The following is a 23,342-nucleotide window of genomic DNA, read 5'->3' as shown; positions in this document are numbered from 1 at the left end:
ACAAAGTTTAAATTCCAAAATTAGTACAAAGTTTTAAGAACAATTAACAAGAAAGTTCCTAATCAATGCTATTAAATTCACCAATTTTGGTAAACTGTATAAAAATTCACTATTCTAAGGAAAAGAATGTTAGCAAATGCACTTACATAAAGAGACATTATAAAATTAAAAATATTAACAGTACTTACCTCGTAAATATATACATCTACTATGGACCCACAAAAATTAAAAATTAAAACTATATATATATGTATATATATAGCATTTACTATTCCTTTAAGTTTATCAATTTTAAAACTAATATTTGGTCAAAGTTCACTAACAAATCGAATACACACAAAACTACATAAAAGACATTTGTTACACAGAGTTCATCCAGTTCATCCCATGCACACCTCATCAATTCACAAATATATAATTCACATCTATTTTTTCCTATTTCATAAAGGTAAGAAAAATCCTTTACTGTAACAATTAATGATATAATTTTGATTTTCTGGCTTTCAATTTTAATTCTGTGAATCAGATTTCAAGAATACATATGCAACTTGAACCTTTCCTTATCAAATAAGAAGTATATATGCAAATCTCACATGCTGGAAAGAAGGCTATACACCAAAATGACAGGATTTGTTATCTATGAGAGATACACTATATTTCTTCGTGTTTTTTTTTTTTTAACTTTCAAAATATTGTTAAAGAATACAAATCACTTTTGAAATAAAAAAGCCATATTGGCCAGGCCTGGTGGCTCACACCTGTAATCCCAGCACAGGGATTGGGAGGCTGAGGCGGGTGGATCACTTGAGGTCAGGAGTTCGATACCAGCCTGACCAATATAGTGAAACCTCATCTCTACTAAAATTACAAAAAAATTAGCCAGGCCTGGTGGTGGGCGCCTGCAATCCTAGCTACTTGGGAGGCTGAGGCAGGAGAATTGCTTGAACCAGGGAGGCAGAGGTTGCAGTGAGCAGAGATCACACCACTGCACTCCAGGATGGGAGACAGAGTGAGGCTCCACCTCAAAAAAAAAAAAAAAAAAAGCCATACTCTAAAAACATGTATTTCAAATGCGTAAACATGTATAAACAAATGCATGAACAAAACTGCTGCTTATAGAACTCTATATGAATATTTAATGCACATTTATTCAACAAATACTATTTCTGTATAAAGAATACCAGTTAAGCAAGTAGTAAATTCTCTCTCTCTCTCTATATATATACACACACACACACACACACACACATATACATATATATCTTTTTTTTTTTGCGACGGAGTTTCGCTCTTGTTGCCCAGGCTGGAGTGCAATGGCGCGATCTTGGCTCACTGCAACCTTCACCTCCCAAGTTCAAGTGATTCTCCTGCCTCAGCCTCCCGAGTAGCTGGTATTACAGGGATATGCCACCACACCTGGCTAATTTTTGTATTTTTAGTAGAGATGGGGTTTCTCCATGTTGGTCAGGCTGGTCTCGAACTCCCGACCTCGGGTGATCTGCCCGCCTCAGCCTCCCAAAGTGCTGGGATTACAGGTGTGAGCCACCAGGCCTGGCCAATATGGCTTTTTTATTTCAAAAGTGATTTGTATTCTTTAACAATATTTTGAAAGTTAAAAAAACTTTTTTAACGCCCGGCCAGTAAACCCAATATTGTAAAACAACATTTTCATAAATAATTTCAACTAAAAATACAGACTACCTGAAATGAGCAAAGACATCAAGAGTAAACATGGTCATGTACCTGCTTGTATGCTGTGATACACGATGAACTACAAAACTTCTTAGACTGTCCCTCTATCTGAAGCATGTGGCATTGTCCCGACCCACTGTAACAGTAACCCCCACAGTTCTCACAACAGTTCATGGTGAGGTTGTTAGCAGAACGAAACTTAGAGAAGCAGGCATCACTGCAAAGTTTATGGACCACATTCTGGTAATTAACTTCATGTCGAATCTAGAAATTAAAACACAGCAACACAAAGACAAGGAGCAGAGACCATCAAAAGCTGTTCTTTAAGCACAAACAATTAGACTCCTGCCCCAATCAAGGAAAATGGTAACTTACAACAGCATTCTTCTGACACATGCTGCATTTGGTTGAAATACTATTTGTATTTATAGTAACAATTGGTTTTTTTTTCAGTTCATATGTTGACAAACATGACTGACTGCAAAAATCTTTACTAGTGGTGGTATTTTCAAACTGGGCACTGATCACATCCTTTGGATTTAAAATGTCTCTAAAAATAAGAAAAAAAATAACATAAGCCATAGTGTAAATTCATTTGTTTTTCCCTTCTATGAGCTAAAATAACTAAATGAAACACAGGCAATTATACTGTAGGGAAATAACACTGGAATTTAAGTTTAAAAACTTGAATTTTCTGAGAGACACTTAAAAATTGCTTTGATCCTTAAATTCTTTTCTATGAAGTGGAATTAATACAGCACCTACTTCATAGAACTGTTATGAGAATAGTATGTTTCAAAGATTAAAAGGAAAACATCAAATGATTAGCATTCATTATCTCTACAGGAGGGATTATAAGAGATTTTTATTTTCTTTTCTAGAATTATCTAGATTTTCAAAATATTCTTTAAAAAATACTGTATTACACTTGTCAAAAATTAGTATCTTTTAAAAGTAAACATATATTTTACACTACACAGTGCATATTCTAGCACAGCTATATAACATTACCATATCTAAATAATTTAATTTCTAAGCATTAGTAACAAAGGCAATGAAGATTAAAACCCTAATCATTAAGGCTCCTTACCACTCCAACCCTAATCCCACCAAACCACTCATTCTATGGTAGTTTACCAGATAGTTCAAGTGGAAACCATATTAAAAACCAATTTTTCAAACTGGTGAAATTTTCTAATCAATGTCTCTCTCCCATGAGTATACATCCACATAAGAGTTAATAAACTGTTTTATACTCATGCTTGTATCTTAAAGAGATTACACTAATAGGGTACTTTTAAAGAAAAGATTACAGGCATACCTTGTTTTATTGTGCTTCACAGATACTGCACTTTTTAACAAATACAAGGCTTGCAGCAACACTGCCTCACACAAGTCTATCAGTGCCATTTTTCAACAGCATGTGCCCACTTCATGTCTCTGCATTATATTTTGGTAATTCTCCCAGTATTTCAAATGTTTTTGTTATTATAATATGTTTTTCTGTGATCAGTGAACACTGATGTTACTATTGTAATTGTTTTGGGGAGTAACCATGAACCATGGCAATGTAAGATAGCAAACTTAATTGAAAAATGTGTGTGTTCTGACTGCTCCATTGACCAGCCACTTCTGTATGTCCCCTACTCCTCAGGCCTCCCTATTCCCTGAGGCACAACAATATTGAAGGCAGGCCAATGAGTAACCTCACAATGGCCTCTAAGTGTTCAACAAAACGAATAGTCCAACATTTCTCACTATAAATCAAAAGCTAGAAATGATTGTGCTTAGTGAGGAAGGCATGTGGAAAGCTAGACCTCTTGTGCCAAACTCTTAACCACAAGGTAAATGCAAAGGAAAAGTTCTTGAAAGACTAAGAAGGTTACTCCAGTGAACAACATGAATGATAAGAAAGTGCTTGGCCGGGCGTGGTGGCTCACACCTGTAATACCAATAATCTGGGAGGCCGAGGTGGGCAGATCAGCTGGGATCAGGAGTTGGAGACCAGCTTGGCCAATATGGCGAAACCACATCTCTACTAAAAAATGCAAAAATTAGGCAGGGCTCAGTGGCTCATGCCTGTAATCTCAGCACTTTGGGAGGCCAAGGTGGGCGGGTCACGAGGCCAAGAGATCAAGACCATCCTGGCCAACATGGTGAAACCCCATCTCTATTAAAAATACAAAAATTAACTAGGTGTGGTGGCACATGACTGTAGTCCCAACTACTCGGGAGGCTCAGGCAGGAGAATTGCTTGAACCCTGGAGGGAGAGGCTGCAGTGACCCGAGATTGCACCACTGCACTCAAGCCTGGGTAACAGAGAGACACTCTGTCTCAAAATAACAACAATGAAAAAAAGAAAGTGCAACAGTCTTACTGCTGATGTGGAGAAAAGTTACAGTGCTCTAGATAGAAGATCAAACCAGCCACAACATCCCCTTAAGCCAAAGCCTAAGGCCAAAGCCTAATCCAGAGTAAGGCCCTATGGCTCTCTTGAATTCTAGGAAGACTGAGGTAAAGAAGCTGCAGAAGTTTAGAGCTAGCAGAGGTTAGCTCATACGGTTTAACGAAAGAAGCTAGCTCTGGAACATCAAAGTACAGGGTGAAGCAGCAAGTGCTGATGGAGAAGCTGTAGCAAGTTATCAAGAATATCTAGCTAAGACAACCTATGATGGTGGCTACACTAAATAAGATATTCAATGTAGAAGAAACAGTCTTCTATTGAAAAACGATGCCATCTAGGATTTTTCATAGCCAGAGAGAAGTCAATGCCTGGCTTCAAAGGACAGGCTGACTCTCTTGTTAGGGGCTAACGTAGCTGGTGACTTCAAGTAGAAGCCAACGCTCATTTACCTTTCAAAAATCCTAGGACACTTAAAATATTCCTTTCAAAATATTACTGCTCATTGACAATACATCTAGCCACTGAAGAGTTCTGATGGAAATGTACAAGAGGTTAATGTTATTTTCATACCTGCTTACCCAGTATCTATTCTGCAGCCCGTGGATCAAGGAGTAATTTCAATTTTTGCAACTCATTATTTAAGAAATACATTTCCTAAGGCTACAGCTGCCATAGATAGTGATTCCTATAATGGATCTGGCCAAAGGAAATGAAAAAGCTTCTGGAAAGGATTCACCATTCCAGATGACATTAAGAACATTCATGATTAATGAAAGGAAATCCAAATATCATCATTAATAGAAGCTTGGAAGTAGGTAACTTCAGTCTTCACAGATGACTCTGAGCAGTTGGAGACTTCTGTGGAGGAAATAACTACAAATGTGGGAGAAACAGTAAGAGAACTAGAGTGGAGCCTGAAGATGCGACTGAATTGCTGCAATCTCATGATAAAACTTGAACAGATGAGGAGTTGCTTCCAATGGATCAGCAACGAAAGTAATTTCTTGTCATGGAATTTACTCCTGGTGCAGATGCTGTGAACTTTGGTGAAACGACACCAAAGGATTTAAAGTATTACATAAACTTAGTTGATAAAGCAATGGTAGAGTCTGAGAGTACTGACTCCAATTTGGAAAGTTCTTCTCTGGGTAAAATGCTATCAAACATTATTGCATGCCACAGAGAAATTTTTTGTGAAAGGAAGAGTCAACTGATGTGACAAACTTCATTGTTATCTTAAGAAATTGCCACAGCCACCAAAACCTTCAGCAACCATCACCCTGAATTAATCAGCAGTCATCAACATTGAAACAAGACTGTCCACTAGTAATAAGATTATGACTCACTGAAGGCTCATATGATTGTTAGCACTTGTTAGCAATACAGTCTTTTTAATTTAAAAACGTACGTTGGTTTTTAAAGACTTAATGCTATTGCACACTTAACAGACTACGGTATAAACACAACTTTGATATGAACTGAGAAGCCAAAAAATTAGTATCACTCACTTTATTGAGATAATTGCTTTATTGAGCTATTTGCTTTATTGAGGTGGTCTGGAACCAAACTCTGAAAATCTCTAAAGTATGGCTATACAAATATCTCTGCTTCAGTAAAATAGTAGATATAATGGGAAATCATCATTAGGAACACCTAATATTGTACTATAATACATAACTCCATACCTTGCCATCTTTCATATTGAGCAGCTCTAGACTGCTTTGCTTTTTGCATTTCCTGTTATTTTCAAAATGAGGTTTTACTGTATTTCATAGAGGGGTATTTAGTGAGAAGTTACATTGAGCCAGACATTAATGAAACCGTGAGTCAAAATATGGTCCCCATATGGGCCGGGCGCAGTGGCTCACACCTGTAATTCCAGCACTTTGGGAGGAGGTGGCAGGTGGATCACTTGAGGTCAGAAATTTGAGACTAGCCTGGCCAGCATGGCAAAACCCTGTCTCTACTATAAATACAAAAATTAGCCAGGCGTGGTGGCATGCGCCCGTAGTACCAGCTACTTGGGTGGCTGAGGCAAGAGAATTGCTTGAACCTGGGAGGTGGAAGTTGCAGTGAGCTCAGATTGCACCACTGCCCTCCAGCCTGGGCAATGGGGCAAGACTCCATCTCAAAAAAGAGATGTATGTACTTAAGGAGCTCAGAGTTACTGTGACAAATAGACAAATATTTTATAAAATACTGTAACAGAAGCATTCTTAAAATAGTATAGGCCAGGTGTGGTGGCTCACGCCTGTAATCCCAGCACTTTGGGAGGCCGAGGCAGGCAGATCACCTGAGGTCAAGAGATCAAGACCATCCTGGCTAATACGGTGAAACCCCATCTCTACTAAAAATACAAAAAAATTAGCTGGGCATGGTGGTGTGTGCCTGTAGTCCCAGTAATTAAGAGGCTAAGGCAGGAGAATAGCTTCAACCTGGAAGGCAGAGGTTGCAGTAAGCCAAGATCGCGCCACTACACTCCAGCATGACAACAAAGTGAGACTCCATCTCAAAAAAAAAAAAAAAAAAAAAGTATAAATAATTTTTGGAGAGGACAGGAATAACGTGCCATAAAAATATAAATGGAGAAACAATTATTTCAGACTACATGTAATGTGAAAGGCAACCCAAAGGGTGATATTTTAGCTGGACCTTAAATAGGTGTTTTCTAGAAGGTTAAGGAGATAAGAATTGGCAACAGCATGGATCAAGGAAATGGAAGTATAAAATTAGGTATTTTTCACTGCTCTCACTATGCTTAGAGTCCAATGAGATTACATCTTATTGTGGTAGTGGATTGTATCTTATGACAGAATGAGAAGAAACAATCTCATTCCAGTTAGTGAAAATTCAGAAAAGGTACAGACAATCTGCATGTTACTTCTTTGAATATCATTATACCAAGAATCTGATCTAACAGTATTAACAAAATTATCCTCCAAATTACCTCTTTTCTGCAGAATATGAATTTTTTTTTTTTTTTTTTTTAAAGATAGGGTCCTGCTCTGTCACCTAGGCTGAAGAGCAGGAGTGTGATCATAGCTCACTGCAGCCTCAAACTGCACTCAAGAAATCCTCTCGCCTCATTCTCCCAAGCAGCTGGGCTTACAGGCATGTGGCACCACAGCTGGTTAATTTTTTAACTTTTTGTAGAGATGAGGTTTCATTGTGTTGCCCAGGCTGGTCTCGAAATCCCGGGCTCATGCAATCCTCCTACATTGGCTTCCTAAAGTGCTGGGATTACAGGTATGAGCCACTGCTCCCAGCCAAGACAGATTTTTTAAACCAAATTATTAGCTCCCTATCATTAAGGAAACCTAAAAATTAAATGGCAACCAAAATGTTTTCAGAGTTTAAGTTAAATTCAAGAGGCTAAGAGATAAGATTACCAAAAATTAAGAAAAATAAAATTTATTCTGAATAGCTAATGAACTTCTTCTAACCTAAGTGCTACTGCTATATTTCTACTGGTCTACAATAATAACAGTAGTTATTAGAGAGGAAACTTTTTCCATCTCTGCCTATTCAAATCAAATTGAAATCCTTCTTATGGGGAATGATTTCCAAATGAAACCTGTTTGACTATATAGACTATGTAGAGAAACAATGCACATGCCAAAATTAACCAGCTAGGTGACACAAGCAAATCTTTTAGCTTCTTTGAATTTAGCTTCCTTCTATTTTTGGTACATCCAACTCATCCGTTTTAAAATCAGATAAATCAGAGTATACCAAACTGTTGTAATCACTGTGTAAATAAGACGGGATAAAAAGGAAGGAAAGGTAGTGCTGAACAGGAGATGAAAGAGTAGTTCAGGAAGTAAAATGGAATATAAGGAAAAACAAGGTTGACAATGGTTGAAGACTGAAGCAAAAAGAAAGTAAGTATTACGTAAAATGAAAAGTATGAGAAAAGTAAGAAAGAAAATGAAGAAGAAAAGGCTGAGGAGATAAGAAAGAAGTACCTGAAAGAACAGAAAGGGGTGAATGAAAAAGAGTAAGGAATTAAAAAAGGGTAAAAGAATAAGTGAATAAAAAGGTAGAACTGTTAAGAGTCAAGGAATAACAGGTTGAAGAAATGGAGAATTTGGATAATGGATAAACCAAACACGAGAAGAGAACATAATCTTAAAGAGCAACTGAATTACGTAAGATCAAGACATAGATAAAATGACACATAGGTAGAAATGACCTGTCTCTATATAAAGCTTAGGCAAACACCAGAGACCAGAGGCCAAAGAAACTTGATAAATCTAGATGAAAAGAGTAACATGTATGGACAAGAATAATAATTTTTTTAAATGAGAAAGAAGGCATATTTTAAAACTTATATGAGTTTTCCATAGCCATTTTGAAAATAACTGATAAATCTTTGAAAAAAAAATCTATGACTTTTTTTATTTTTTATTTTTTTGAGACAGAGAGATATGACTGACATTTTAGGGGCTGGGTCACTATATTGCCCAGGTTGAGTCTCAGACTCCTGGGCTCAAGCAATCCTCCCACCTCAGCCTTCTGAGTAGGTGGGACTACAAGTGCATGCCACCATGCCCAGCCTATGGTGATTATAAAAGGATAAATATTGCTGAAATTTTAAAGACTGTTGATCCCTAGAGTAAGAATTAAAGGAACATGAAGTTATTATATGAAATGATTTCATGACAAAATAAGAAAGAGAAAAAACCCTATAAAAATTAAAATCTTCAAACTGACTTAAATCTTAGAATCCCACGATGAGTGCCGGGCACGGTGCGGTGGCTCACGCCTGTAATCCCAGCACTTTGGGAGGCTGAGGCGGGCGGATCATCTGAGGTCGGGAGTTTGAGACCAGCCTGACCAACATGGAGAAACCCCATCTCTACTAAAAATACAAAAAAATTAGCTGGGCGTAGTGGTGCATGCCTGTTATCCCAGCTACTTGGGAGGCTGAGGCAAGAGAATCGCTTGAACCCTAGAGGTGGAGGTTACAGTGGGCCAACATTGTGTCCAGTCTGGGCAACAAGAGCAAAACTTCGTCTCAAAAAAAAAAAAAGAATCCCATGATGAATATACTGGAATACAGAAATTAGAGACAGGATATATACCTAAGCACTCATTTTTAAAAGTATATTTTACAATTCAAGCAGTATAGTCTATTTTTACTAAGTAATTTTACTGCGTAAGTTATAACTATAAAGTAGTTAAGTATAGCTTTTTTAAAAGTTAGGATCATTGGGCCAGGCGCGGTGGCTCACACCTGTAATCCCAGCACTTTGGGAGACCAAGGCGGGCAGATCACGAGGTCAGGAGATGGAGACCATCCTGGCTAACATGGTGAAACCCCGTCTCTACTAAAAATACAAACAATTAGCAGTGTATGGTGGCGGGCGTCTGTAGTCCCAGCTACTTGGGAGGCTGAGGCAGGAGAATGGCGTGAACCCGGGAGGCAGAGCTTGCAGTGAGCCGAGACTGCGCCACTGCACTCCAGCCTGGGCGACAGAGCGGCGAGACTCCGTCTCAAAAAAAAAAAAAGTTAGGATCATTAATTCTCCCATTCAACAAATACTTATTAAGCATTTACTGTACTGGGTATACTAAAGTAGATACACAAAGTTCCTACCCTTGTGGGGGTGTGTGTGTGTGCAGAGATATATATTTATTTATACTGATATAAATTATATGTATTTACTATGTGTACAACATAATTTTCTTTTCTTTTTTTTTTTTTCTGAGATAGTGTCTCACTCTGTCGCCCAGGCTGGAGTGCAGTGGTGCACTCTTGGCTCACTGCAACCTCTACCTCCCAGGGTCAAGTGATTCTTGTGCCTCAGCCATCTGAGTAGCTGGGATTACAGGCATGCGCCACCAAGCCCAGCTAATTTTTGTAATTTTACCAGAGATGGAGGTTTTACCATGTTGGCCAGGCTGGTCTTGAACTCCTGGCCTCTAGTGATCCACCTGCCTTAGCCTCCCAAAGTGCTGGGATTACCGGTGTAAACCACCACACCCAGCCATGACATCATATTTTGAGGAACAGGCTGAGTATCCCTAATCCAGAAATCCAAAATGCTCCCAGTATCTGTAACTTCTTCAGCGCCAACATGATATTTAAAGGAAATGCTCATTGGAGCATTTCAAATTTCAGATTTTCAGATTAGAAATGCTCCATCAGTTAGTAGATATAATGCAAATATCCCAAAACCTTTTAAAAAATCCGAAATCTGAAACACCTCTGGTCCCAAGCATTTCAGGTAAGAGACACTCAACCTGTGTATGTGTGTATGTGTGTATGTGTGTCTGTGTGTGTATACACACACACTGTGCGATCCCTAAATCTAGCTAATTAATATTTGCATTCCCTCAGTTACTGCTTTTGTGGTGAGAACATTTTATATCCATTCTCACCATTTTTCAAGAATACAATTATCATTAACTATAGTCACCATATTGTACAACAGACCTTCAATTCTTTGTAACTAAAAAATTTCATATCCTTCAACCAAAATTCCCTGGCACCTTCCCCAACTACTTCCTCATGGTTTATGTTCTAATGAAATAAATTTAAAAAATAATAATCAAAATCTATCACTCAAAATAGCCCTGGGATAATTATTATTCTAACAATGACAACATAACTCAAAGACATATTTTTTAAATTCCCTTTTATAAATTCCTTCACAAAAGGCATTGAAAGTCACAAAAGCACCAATCTTATTTAATCAAATTTCATTTTTGAACAAAAATTGATATAAAATATCTTAATCTACACTTTAATCAATATACATGATTCTAAATGGCTTTTAGCCACACGTGAACAGTAAATAAGCACTCAGGAGATAAAAATTGATAGCACAGAAGCTATTCAAAAGAATGTGTAATTAACTTAAGAGATAGTCCCAAAACAAAAAGTTGCAGAAGTTTCTATTTTTCTTTTAAATAGTGGCAATTTTACAATAAAAATAGAAATTCCGAAGAAAACTGAAGTCAAATCTACATTTGCATACATAAGTTACAGTATATATTTAAGCTGCCTCAAATATAACCAAAATTTACTTTCAGTCATTTAAAAAAAATGAAGCATAAACGATGTACATATAACTAACTTCCAGAAAAACTTCTAACCACATTTAAATTTCTTTTAAACATCTCTTAACTGAACTAGAAGGAGGAGTATCTTTTTTTCCTCTCCAGGTAGACAAAGTGCAGCACCTGTGTGAGGAACTATAAACACTACTGCCTAAAGTAATAAATGAATCATGGTTTGAGTAGCCTGATTATAGAGTGTTTCAGAACAAGAGCATTATTCCTCTTTTTCTGACTTAAACTGTTTCTAACAATCACAAAATTAGTCAAAGTTATTTTGTATTCCTCAAATATATCAGGATGACCTTATTACAGTCATAAGGTCATACCCCTTTTTTGTTATTTAACATTCCAATGGACACAATGAGGTAGTTCAGAGATATTGAGAAAATAAAAATATATACACTGGAAGCCATTTAAGGTTAAGAAGAAAAGTATTAAATAAATTCAAATTACATAACAGGAAATATAACTTTAAATATTTGTTGGATTTAAATATCTATTGCCTATAGTTATAAGATAAAATACTGCTGTAATACAATATCCCTAAATGTGCACTTTTTGTTATATTAGGCACTTCAACTAACAAGGATGGGAGAGCTGGTTTCAAAAACAATACATAAAAGTAACATTATTGAAAGCTAAAAAGCAAGTTGAGCACCTAGCACCTGGAAGACTGAAAAGCAACAACTGAAAGCAGACAGAAAATAATATATTTCTCAAAAAAAAAAAAAAAAAGGAGTAAATGTGGAATATCAAACGTAATACATGAGCTAAGAACAAAGTATGCTGAGAGAAAGGAAAGAAATAAAAAAGATAATTTAGAATTCTGCTATACTTTGAGCAACTTGAACAAGTTTTCTTGGTGAGAGGAGGCGGTGGGCGGGCAGGTGGAACTGTATATCCAGTGAGGCACAGTGTGGAGCAGAATAGCTGAGTAGACCCTTTTCTCTGATAAGCAGTTTGCCCCTTCTGGAGGATTTTTTTACAACCAGAACAGGAAACTCGAACAGCTGTGGCTGGAACTGAAGGAAGCATTTTATTCATGCCAGATGACGCCAGTGAGGGCTGAAAGCCAGTAGTCAACTGTGGAGCTTAAAAAAAAAAAAAAAAAAAAAAAAAAAATTGAAAGAAAAAAATGTTTTACTTTTTACCATGAATTTTAAGTAGACATTCTTTCTCTTCTAGAGCTAGTCTTGAAACCCAATAGTAATTATGCAATATACAATTTAAAGGCATCCTCAGTGGGTAGAGAGAGCTGTCTAGTTTATTAATACAAGCAGAATTTCTTCTCAATCATATTGGTCAGAATATACACAATCCATTTATTCAGGTCTGTTTCTTACCAAGAGGGCTGCCACTGACTGAAAACACAGCACTAATTTTCAGTTCCCCCTCTTGAGTTTTTTGCTGTTGGCCATGACTATACTCCTTTAAAGAAGAAAAAAATAAATAAATACATAGAGAAAAGAATAAATACCTAAAGACATCCAGACATTCAAGACATTTTACTACCACTATAAAGAGGTGGAAAATGTTTAAAACATTAATAAGAAATAATAAAATACAAAACAGCAAGCAAACTGTAATTAAATATGGGTATAATATGTATATGCTAGGAGTGTAAGAAGGAAAAAATGAAAGTCTGTGACACTAAGTATTTATAAATTATTTTTGAAAAATCTTCTTTAATTTTATTAAAGTATTATGAGTTACTTTTTATTATAAAAGTAATACACAATCACTATAGAAAATTTAGATAAATAAAAATAAGAAAAAAATCTAATCATATTTTAATCATCCCAAAACAACCACTGTTATTCTTTGGGTATATTTCTTTCCAGTCTTTTCCCCACCTCAATACAGAGGTTTTATTTCTTAATAAGTTGTAATTATACTAAATATACCATTCTTATAAACTGATTTTTTGCTCATTTGAATCATTTGAACTTTTTGTATATTAGTATATTACTCCAAAATAACTTATAATGGCTAAATATACCAGTGTTTCCAAAACTGAAGTCCAAGAATCCCTGAGGTCTACGTAGTCTGAAAATTCTAAAAGAATGCTATTTAAATTTTGTTTTTATTTCAATGATTTTTATGTGCACATACACATATTCTAAGTCATGGGTAACCACCATATAACTGAGTTCTACTACAACTTTTTAGTGCTGTTTGCTTTTTACAATTACAGGACTGCATTCTAAAATCATTACATAATAGATTTAACTTTTATTTTAATTGTTTATCATATTGTTTATCATACTGAAACATGCAAAAACTCTGCAAGACCACTTATTCTTGGAATTCTGGAGTATCTCAGATATATCTCCTTTTTTGTGGTGGGGAGGTGTCGGCACATTACTCAAGTTTGAGACGTACAAATATATATTATTTAAGAAACGTAACACATTACACAGAGATGTGACTGGGATGAGGTGAGTGAGGCACATGCCTCAGGTACAAAATTAAGGGGGCACCAAAACCTCAGTAATCAAGATAATATTTTAACACAGTATTTTTAAAAATCAAATTTATGCAGGGTCCATGATGAGCAAAATATCAAAATTTTAAAGAAATACCAAATCAATATTACTGATTTTTTCCTTCTGCCTCAGGCTCCAATGGCCCCACATGGCACTGAGATTATATAACCACAACACAATGTTGGTCCATTTAATGCTTCCGCATATTCAGTACAATGAGCAATGCCATGATGAATATCTTTGTGAATATTCATACTCCTGTATTTAGGATTATCTCCCAAGAAAAGAATTCCTAAAGTGGAACTACTAGGTAAACAGGTACATAGTAAAGGTTCTTGATACATAATGACAGATTGTTTTCCTCCCCAAAAAATGTTCTTAATTATATTTACTCCAGTAATTTATGAAAAAACACCATTTAAAAGTATTTTCCCACTTTGTTTCAATTTGCAGCTATTTTTTAATGTTCATTTACAAAAAGTACATTATAATGGAACAGTATTAACTCTCAGTAGCATTTGTTATCAACATTTCCTCAATGTGTACTTTGAGTTAAAATTTTATATATTTATTTCCATTTTTATGTCAAAAATATCTGACAGTCTTTACCCTTGTGATTTCTTCTATCTCTTACAAAGTTTTATTTCCACATTAAAAGAATAAGAAAATAGTTTCGTTTTTATAATAATACAGTCCTTTAATCCAGGGGTCAGCAAACTTTATCTGTAAGGGGCCAGATAGCAAATACTTTTGACTTTGCAGGCCATATGGTCTCTGTCCCAACTACTCAATTCTCCTCTGATGGAGTAAAAGCACCCAGATAATATGTAAATGAATGAATGTGGCAATGTTCAAATAAAACTTTATTTATAAAAGCAGTGGGTGGAAAAACAAAAAAAATGGGGGGGTGGAGGGCTGGATTTGGCCCACCACTAATAATTTGCCAACCCCTGCTTTATTCCATTTGGAATTTACTCATTTTGATGTATAATGAACTTTTTTTTTTTTTCTTTTTTTCTTTTTGAGACAGAGTTTTGCTCTGTCACCCAGGCTAGCTCAACCTCGGCTCACTGCAACCTCTCCTCTCGGGTTCAAGTGATTCTCCTGCCTCAGCCTCACAAGCAGCTGAGATTACAGGGACCTGCCACCACGCCCAGCTAATTTTTGTATTTTTAGTAGAGACGGAGTTTCACCATGTTGGCCAGGCTGGTCTTGAACTCCTGACCTCAAGTGATCTACCCACCTCAGTCTCCCAAAGTGCTGGAATTACAGGCGTAAGCCACCACGCCCACCCCTTTTTCTTTCTCTAAACAGTGAATTCCTTTCATTTGCCACTGATAAATATATCAAATTCTTAAAAAATAATGTCTGTTTTTGGGCTATCTCTTCTATATCATTTTCAGTCTGACTAATCTTATCACATCATGCTATCCTAATGAAACTAACTGTAGAATGTTTATGGCCAGGCGTGGTGGCTCACACCTGTAATCTCAGCACCTTGGGAGGCCGAGCTCGGCGGATCACCTGAGGTTAGGAGTCTGAGACCAGCCTGGCCAACATGGTGAAACCCTGTTTCTACTAAAATTACAGAAATTAGCAGGACATGGTGCACGCCTGTAATCCCAGTTACTCAGGAGGCTGAGGCAGGAGAATCACTTGAACCCAGGGCGGGGGCGGGGCAGAGGTTGCAGCGAGCTGATATTGCACCATTGCACTCCAGCCTGGGTAACAAGAGTGAAACTCCATCTTTTTTTTTTAAAAAAAAAAAAAAAAAGAAAGCAATGAATTATATGATGTTCGTCCATTTAACAGTGTTTGCCGCTCTCAATCTCTCCATCCATTTTTTAGAATGTATGTGTAATAAGTGTGTGTATGTGCATGCCTATTATTCTTCTACAAAACTTCATAACCTAACTTGATATTTTCATCAGAATTGCATCAAATCTGAATCTCAGTTTTTTTTTTTGAGATGGAATTTCACTATTGTCCCACAAGTTGGGGTGCAATGGCACGATCTTAGCTCACTGCAGCCTCCACCTCCCAGGCTCGAGTGAGGCTCCTGCCTCAGCCTCCTGAGTAGCTGTGATTACAGGCGTGCACCACCACGCCCGGCTAATTTTTGTATTTTTTAGTAGAGACAGGGTTTCATCATGTTGGCCAGGCTGGTCTTGAACTCCTGACCTCAAGTGATTCACCTCACTTGGCCTCCCAAATTGTTAGGATTACAGGCGTGATCATGATTACAGGATGACACCCGGCCTTAAATCTTAATTTAAAAATAACTGACATCTTCATATTTCTTATATTTAAAAAGATGGTTTCTTCATTATTTCAAGTTATATTTGATGTAAGTACTGGTTGCTGCTGGGAATAGTGTATCTTTTTCATTATATCATCTAACTAGGAAGTTTACAGAAATATTGGTATAATTCAACTACGTACTCCACTAAATTTTCATGAATTCTATTAATTCTTTCATAAATATTCTTAATAGCAAGTGATAATTTTATTTCCCTTTTTCCATTATTTTTTCTTTTAATTTCTTTAACATGGATTGGAGTAAAAATCCAACAAGAGTTAAATAATAACAATGACATCCGCAACTTGTATTCTTTTAGTAATATTAACAGAAAGTTTGCATCATTTTACTTGAACTTCAATAACTGTTACTGATCTGAAGTAGTAGTTCCTTATCATGATCAAGAAAAAAATCTATTGTAAGAAATGGCTGAATTACATGAGATGTCTTTTGGCATCTAATAAAGTGACTATTGCAGATACTCCTATGTGACCTGCTGATGAAATGTATGTATTAAAAGATTTTCTAACATCAACTAATCATGACATTCCTTCATTATATAGTGTATTAAAGAAAATTTCCTTAAATATTTTTATTTTAATCTCAGAAAACTCCAGAAACAACCAATACTCATTGGCATACATTAACGGTCTCCAGTCAGCTCTCTTAGTCTCTGTGATGGCTATTGCAAACTTCTGTTGGATTCCTTTAGCCTTGAGTACATATTATTTATGTAATACAGTAAAATAGTATACATCTTAAGTACTGTCTGTATGGTCCACAATGCCTTCAAGGCACAATCATGTTTGGTTTATGTTTGTATCCTCCCATGGTCACTAATTCCACAAGTATTTGATAAATCAATGACTAGCAAATAACTAATAAATATTTTCTGAGAAGTAAACATCTAATTGGTACTCAAAAGCTTTCAGAAGCAGAAAAACACATGTCAAAACAAAACAAAACAAATCCTATACCAATACCTTTACTTTCTTAGTTTACTACAAATGAAGACCAATATTAATATCCCATGAAAGTATTTTAGAAATGAGTAAGTTTCTATTGCCAAATTAACTCAACATGGCTAAAACAAAGCCCCAACATTTGAATTATCACATTTTCTTCCCAAAACTGTATGAATCACTATTATGACAATTAGTTCATTTGCTTTCCCATTTTAATTGAGTTCTTTCAATGAGAGACTACACATTAGCTCTCCCTCTATCATTATGAGCAAGAAGAAAAAGAAATCATGATTTTAATGTAGTATTTACTGAATGTACAGATTTTAGAACCTACAGAAAAGGGAAATGAGGAAAATGAGGTTTCTGGCTCTGTTTAAAGTATCTATTTTGAAACCTTCTCTAGGTATTTAAAAAATTAAACAACTTTTATTTACAGAAAGATTAGCACACTAAAAAAAAAAAAATACTTTGATTACGACCCCAGATTGACTCCTTCCTGGCCATGAGGCCTGAGTAACTAAATCTCTGTATCTCTCAGCTCTCTCATCTACAAATGTTAACATCCTTTACTCTGGCCATCTTAAATAGGGTTGTTAGGAGAATTAAGCAACAGAGTACATGTAAAAGCATCTGTAACTGTAAAAGTACTACAGAAAACATTATAGAAACATGCAATAGAATTAGAACGAAGAAATGAAACTGAGAGACCCAATGACATCATGCCAGTAATAGAGGCAGGAGGACAGACGATGACTGGCAAATCCAGAATATCATAACTGAAGAAATAACCAAGAGCAAATGGGTAGAGGAAGTTAAATACATATACACACATGTCAGCACCTTGTTTATACAGGAAAGTAAAGAAATTAGGACCAAAATGAATTGTGTAAAAAAGAGAATTAGCAAGTGAGCTAAAAGCAAAACTACCTAAATTAAGCACAAAGAAAAGCCAAGGAAGTTTTGAAATGGTGCCATAAACTAAAGCTATGATTGTATTGAACCATGAAAAAAGTTACTGGTAACTGGATGGTCAAAAGTAAACGCTGACCACAACTGTAAAATCTATCGGTATTTTATGAGAGGCTAATAGTACTTTTTTGAGACTAATAAAATAATACACTAGAGTTCCCTTTTCCAGTACATGGGAAATGAATAAAAGTAATAAGTTACGCAATACTGAAAGGCGATACTCCTCTAAAAGAAAGAGGGAAGGTGCAAAAGGGTGTGGAAAAGACAAGAAAAAGAAAAGAAGGAAAGAATCATGTATCTAGTTTAAAACATGAGCTGCTCTGGGGGGATTTCTAGAAGAATTATCAAAGGTCTGATCCTATAGGACTGGTATGGCTGACAACAAAAAGGACTCACATACTGCAAGTGCCTTATTGTGGGGTTAGAGTAAAGAATGTTTTTGGATCTTATGCCCAGGATCTACTCACATTACTGCTTAATTCTCAAGTCCAATCAATCAGGGAGGGAGTCTTTGGGGAAGTTCTTCTCCATAATCATGATGAAACTTCATATTCATATTCAGTATTTTATAACACATTTTATAATTCTTAATAAGTATATAAAAATCTAAGTGTTTCTATCTGTTCCATCCTATTTATATTCTCTAGCCAATGGAACCTCTGACTGTTTTGAAAACAACAATACTAATAACCTTCTCAGTGTTCTCTACCCCTACTGTATTTGGTTTATGCTTCAAGTGCCTTTTTGTCCCACGGAAGTGTCACATGGGTCAAGTACAAAAGAAAGAGATGATTTTGGTACCCTGCCAGCATACCCACATTGGGGCAGGAGAAGAGATACAAGATCTGCCCTTCATATAGACATAGTTGTAGTCTTCTGAAGGATATACTGCCACATGAACTTTCCCCAGGTGTTGAAACATCTATTTATCCCTAATTCTGTGCTCACAGAAGTTAGAGACAAGCCTGTACAACTTACTCTACCAAAAAAAAAAAAAAATTATTATTTTTATTGTTTTTTTTTTGAGATGGAGTCTCACTCTGTCATCCAGGCTAGAGGGCAGTGGTGCAATCTCGACTCGCTGCAACCTCCACCTCCTGGGTTCAAGTGATTCTCCTCCCTCAGCCTCCGAAGTAGCTGGAATTACAGGCACCCGCCACCATGCCTGGCTAATTTTCTGTATTTCTAACAGAGATGGGATTTCACCAGGTTGGTCAGAGTGGTCTGGAACTCCTGACCTCAAGTGATTTGCTGGCTTCAGCCTGCAAAGTGCTGGGATGACAGGCATGAGCCACCACTTCGGGCCCCTCTACCAAATTTTTTTTTAATTCGCCAGTGTGGTGGTACACGCCTGTGGTCCCAGCTACTTGAGAGGCTGAGTTGGGAAATTCACTCCAGCCTGGGAGGTTGAGGCTGCAGTGAGCAGTAATTGCACCACTGCATTCCAGCCTGGGCAACAGAGCAAGACCTTGTCTCAAAAAAAAAAAAAAGAAAAGAAAAGAAAAAAAAAAACAAAAAGAAAGAAAAGAAGAAGAAAGCACTTTCACAGAAGTCTGATAGTCTCAAACCCTCTAATACAAACAGAAAGATAGGAAAATATAAGCTTCCTCCAGATTAAATGTCATTTCAGAAAAACAGCCAATTCATACCGTCTGTACAAAACAAAGATACCCTCAAATAATTGCTGCTATTGCATACTCGTCCCTTGGACCCCTTCTTGCACTTCAAAATGATTGCAGCATCTGATATAACTTTTTCCTTCTATTCCAACAATAGCAACATCATTAACTGCATGGATAGCTTAGCTGACTTCAGGACCTCACAGTTACAAGATCTCTATGATTTTATCTCCAGAGCAACCTTGAAATAGCAGAGTTCTACCTTCACTCTTATTACTCACAGATCTCAAACTTGGAATCACGTATCATTCATCAAAGCCTCCTTTACCTTCTATCCACTAATCCAATGAACTGGTTCTTCAATCAATTAACCCTTCCAAAGATGATCTGTCCATTAACCCCTCCTGAAAAATATTTAAATCCATATATAGCCTGTACTTCATTAGCATTAACTGCAAAAGGCTTACTATCCTACATAAACTTGATTGCACCACAAACCCATAAACTACCATAAACCTTCAACCATATCTGCTGTATACTTCTCAAATCCTTGCACTAAAATGCATTGCAAAAATCACAGTGGTGTTAAGAAACACAGATGATTAAAAGCCTTAATTACTACTCAGGAAAAGTTTCATACAGCTCATTAATGCCTTATATGGTAATTCAAATAGCCTCAACCTTCTTTAAGAGTTTCCTTTCACCCTGTCAACAAACTATTTCACTTCTTAAGCACTTCCTCTCTCAAATGAATAATTCAATGTGTGGAACAAAAAGAAGGGGGGGAAAAAAGGTGAAATGTTTACTTGAGCATTGTCAGGTTCATCTTTAATTTTGTCTAGTAGTCCCTGCCGTGGTGCCATTGCTTTGTCATACTCATCATCCAAAGGTTCTTCTTTAATTCTAATATTTGATGCAAAGGAATTCCCCAGTTCCGAACCAATGGATTCTTTATTGGCAAATGGGTAGCTGGAATCCTAAAACACAATATAAAGGATTAATAAATATTCAGATTTAAAAATGATTCCTCTTCAGGTTTAACACCCAAAGAAAAGCTCATTGGAAATGAAGAACTCTATGGACATTCATTAGCGTCCCTATGCCTAAAAGTAAATGTGTTATATGTCTAAATACCAAATACAAACAAAGACCCTAAGAGTTGAGGCTTTTTAGAATGTCTCCAATGATGACCTTACACAAATATTAAGCAAATAAAAAAAAAAAAAAAAATCAGTGCTCTACCTAATACATTGTTAGAATTTAGAAAGTGACATAAAGAAAACTTTGACACTTGTCACAGTTACAGCAATCTACATACACACTGAAAACTTACCCTAAAGTTTGTTTCTGGGGTTTGTGGTAAATGGGTATGTAATGTTTCTTCAACTTGATTAGCTATTGAAAGGAAAAAAAAAACAAACAAACACATGTATATGAATAACAAATCTTATAAAGAGTGACCTAAAAAGCTATCATTTGATAACCACCTCTCTTTTCCAACAAAGATGCTCGTTAGAGTGAATTGGGTCCCAAAAACACCCAAAAGGTATTTTCACTCGAAGTTCTGCACAATCTGGCCCCACCTAACTTCTAGCCTTACCCTACATTTTTCCTTTGCTCAAACCTAAAAAAAAAAAATTATTTTTGCTCTGAAAATTACTTGTGTTTGTTCTCCCCCATTTCTACTTATTCTGTTCCAAGTCCCCTCTGTCTATCCTAATTTTTATAGTTTTCCAGACTCAGTTCAAAAATTCACCTCTCCTCTATAAAACCCTCCCTGTTCAATAAGTTAAAAATCATCTCTCTTCTAAGAATCCCTAAAACACACTGTTTCAGTTATTTGAAAGATATCTTCTTGAACTGCCTTATGACAAGCTCTTCTACCATTGTCTTTAACTGTAAATTAAATCTTATGCTATTCCACTGGACATTGGCACTTCTACTGCCAGACCTGTCTTGTCCATTCTACTACTAGACATTATGTTCCTTGAGAAACATGACTCTCATACCCCAAGAAGGGATACTGGAAATATATACTGAATTATAGAGAAAAACATAGTATATCCTCGCACAGCCTTGTACATACTCAAAAGCTGTCTCTTTAACGATACTGGTTTGTTCTTTCTACCACACATTTCCTAGCATTGTTAGAAGAAATACAAGGACTGGTATAGAATACTCGCTTTCCTTCACAGCTAGTGAACGTTTATTGAATAATTACTATTTTACTACACTAGGTTAGGCCCCAAGAATACAAAGATGAGTAAGATAAAATCTGGCCCTCAACTCCTACACTAGTAGGTAAGGTAAAACAAATACAGAACTATAATACTGTGTGATAAGTACTATAAATAAATAATGAGGCATGAAAACGCTGTGGAAATATAGATAAGGAGACAATTCATTCTTGATGTAGAGCAGTTAGAATGATGACAGAGTAGAAGAGGTTTATGAGTTAGGCATTGTTGGATAAGAAGTACTTTCACAAGCAAATATACAGAGAGAAAATGACATGCAGGCAAATGGAATAGCAGGAGGAAAGGAAGGCATAGAAGGAAATATATGATATATTCAAGAATGTTAACTACAGCTAAAGTATAGGGTACACCGGGCAAAGAGGCTCAGGAGAAACCTCAAGAAACTTCTAAAACATAAATTAGAATTTTTTTTTAAAAAAAAACCTCCCTTTCAGATAGAGGTGAGAGTTTATAAACAAAAAATTAAATTAAATTTAAAAAATAAAATAAAAACTCCCTAATTTGGACTAAGTGGTGAGACAGCAGTTTGAATTAGTGCTTACAGCACAAAGAAGTTAAATCCAACTTCAGGTTCCAATGTTCAACCAAAGAAAATGAACAGGTGATTCAAGTATCTTGCCTTTCTCATCAAAACATTGCAACCAGGGGAGGGAGAAATGAGGTTTAGAGCTATTTTCAACCATTTATACCATTACCAAAAGTTACTGGGAGAAATTCAGTCACTCTGCAAAGAACAAGGACAAAAGAAAAATGACAAGCTTACAATGAATTTAACCGTTCATACTTCACTTAACATCAAAAGTAATAAAAGTTATATATTATGATCAGTAATTTTTAATTGTGTTTTATGGTTCTAATTCCAACAATTATTACCTGCTTTATCAAAAAAACTGCTTTTCAACCTTGAATCCAAATCTTTATGGGGTTTATCCAACCGTTTTTCACGTTCATAAGTTAGGTCTCTATTTTTCTCCTTTCCAGAAAATGTCTCTTTGCTGTTTTCTCTTACTAGACTAAAATCTTTCCGTATTGATTTAAAGACAGAAACCTGATCAAACTGTTTAGGAAAGTCTTTTTTTAACTTATTTTGAATTTGTATTTCATTTTCATTGTCTGATTCATGCTGTGTGACTCTTCTCTCTACTTCCAAGCTATCATCAGTATGAATTGAAGACACAAGATTGTCCTTTGAACTAAAATCCTGTTCATCCTCATTGTCACTACCAACGACTGGAATTCCTGCAAGATCCCCAGAGTTCAAAAAATAATCATCTTCATCCAGCAATGAATTTTCAGATCCTGTTTGATTCGGCATTCCATAAGACATGCTGTCAAGGGTAGGAGTTAAGTTGTGGTCTATATCTTCAGACATTTCTGTATCCATGATACCACCACCTTAAAAAGTAAAATACTGTTTAGACAAACGATAGTGCTAAAGACCACAATGATAAGGTCAGTTTGGTATTTAACCAAATAAATATTTTTTCAAACATAATACAGATATTACCATAGTATTCATTTAACACTTTGATATGGGTGTGACAGATATGACTATTCTTATCTGACAGTTAAGGAAACGAGGAG

General features: G+C 36.1%; 1 protein-coding gene and 1 long non-coding RNA gene across 3 annotated transcripts in view; one reads left to right on the top strand and one right to left on the bottom strand.

Annotated features, from left to right (window-relative positions):
• Positions 1 to 23,342, bottom strand: part of ZMYM4 (zinc finger, MYM-type 4) — a 128,386-nt gene that overhangs the window by 38,434 nt on the left and 66,610 nt on the right. The window contains exons 1-8 of one of the 2 annotated variants that reach the window (XM_011995626.1): positions 22,632 to 22,796; positions 22,301 to 22,482; positions 20,834 to 20,895; positions 20,307 to 20,477; positions 12,506 to 12,590; positions 11,998 to 12,253; positions 2,068 to 2,242; positions 1,744 to 1,956 (exon numbers count right to left, since the gene is read on the bottom strand). In XM_011995626.1, coding sequence (XP_011851016.1) covers positions 1,744 to 1,956; positions 2,068 to 2,242; positions 11,998 to 12,253; positions 12,506 to 12,590; positions 20,307 to 20,363 — 786 coding nt within the window. In that variant the 5' untranslated portion in view covers positions 20,364 to 20,477; positions 20,834 to 20,895; positions 22,301 to 22,482; positions 22,632 to 22,796. Of the gene's footprint in view, positions 1 to 1,743; positions 1,957 to 2,067; positions 2,243 to 11,997; positions 12,254 to 12,505; positions 12,591 to 20,306; positions 20,478 to 20,833; positions 20,896 to 22,300; positions 22,483 to 22,631; positions 23,154 to 23,342 lie in introns of those variants that run through there. The other variant, XM_011995625.1, reaches the window with a different exon arrangement.
• On the top strand, positions 16,553 to 23,250 carry LOC105550658. The gene is made up of 2 exons (XR_001007757.1): positions 16,553 to 16,665; positions 22,910 to 23,250. It is a non-coding gene; the product is annotated as an uncharacterized LOC105550658 (long non-coding RNA).

Source organism: Mandrillus leucophaeus, unplaced genomic scaffold (genome assembly GCF_000951045.1).
Source record: "Mandrillus leucophaeus isolate KB7577 unplaced genomic scaffold, Mleu.le_1.0 Scaffold493, whole genome shotgun sequence".
Taxonomy (NCBI): Eukaryota; Metazoa; Chordata; class Mammalia; order Primates; family Cercopithecidae; genus Mandrillus; species Mandrillus leucophaeus.
This window is presented reverse-complemented; position numbering and strand designations above follow the sequence as displayed.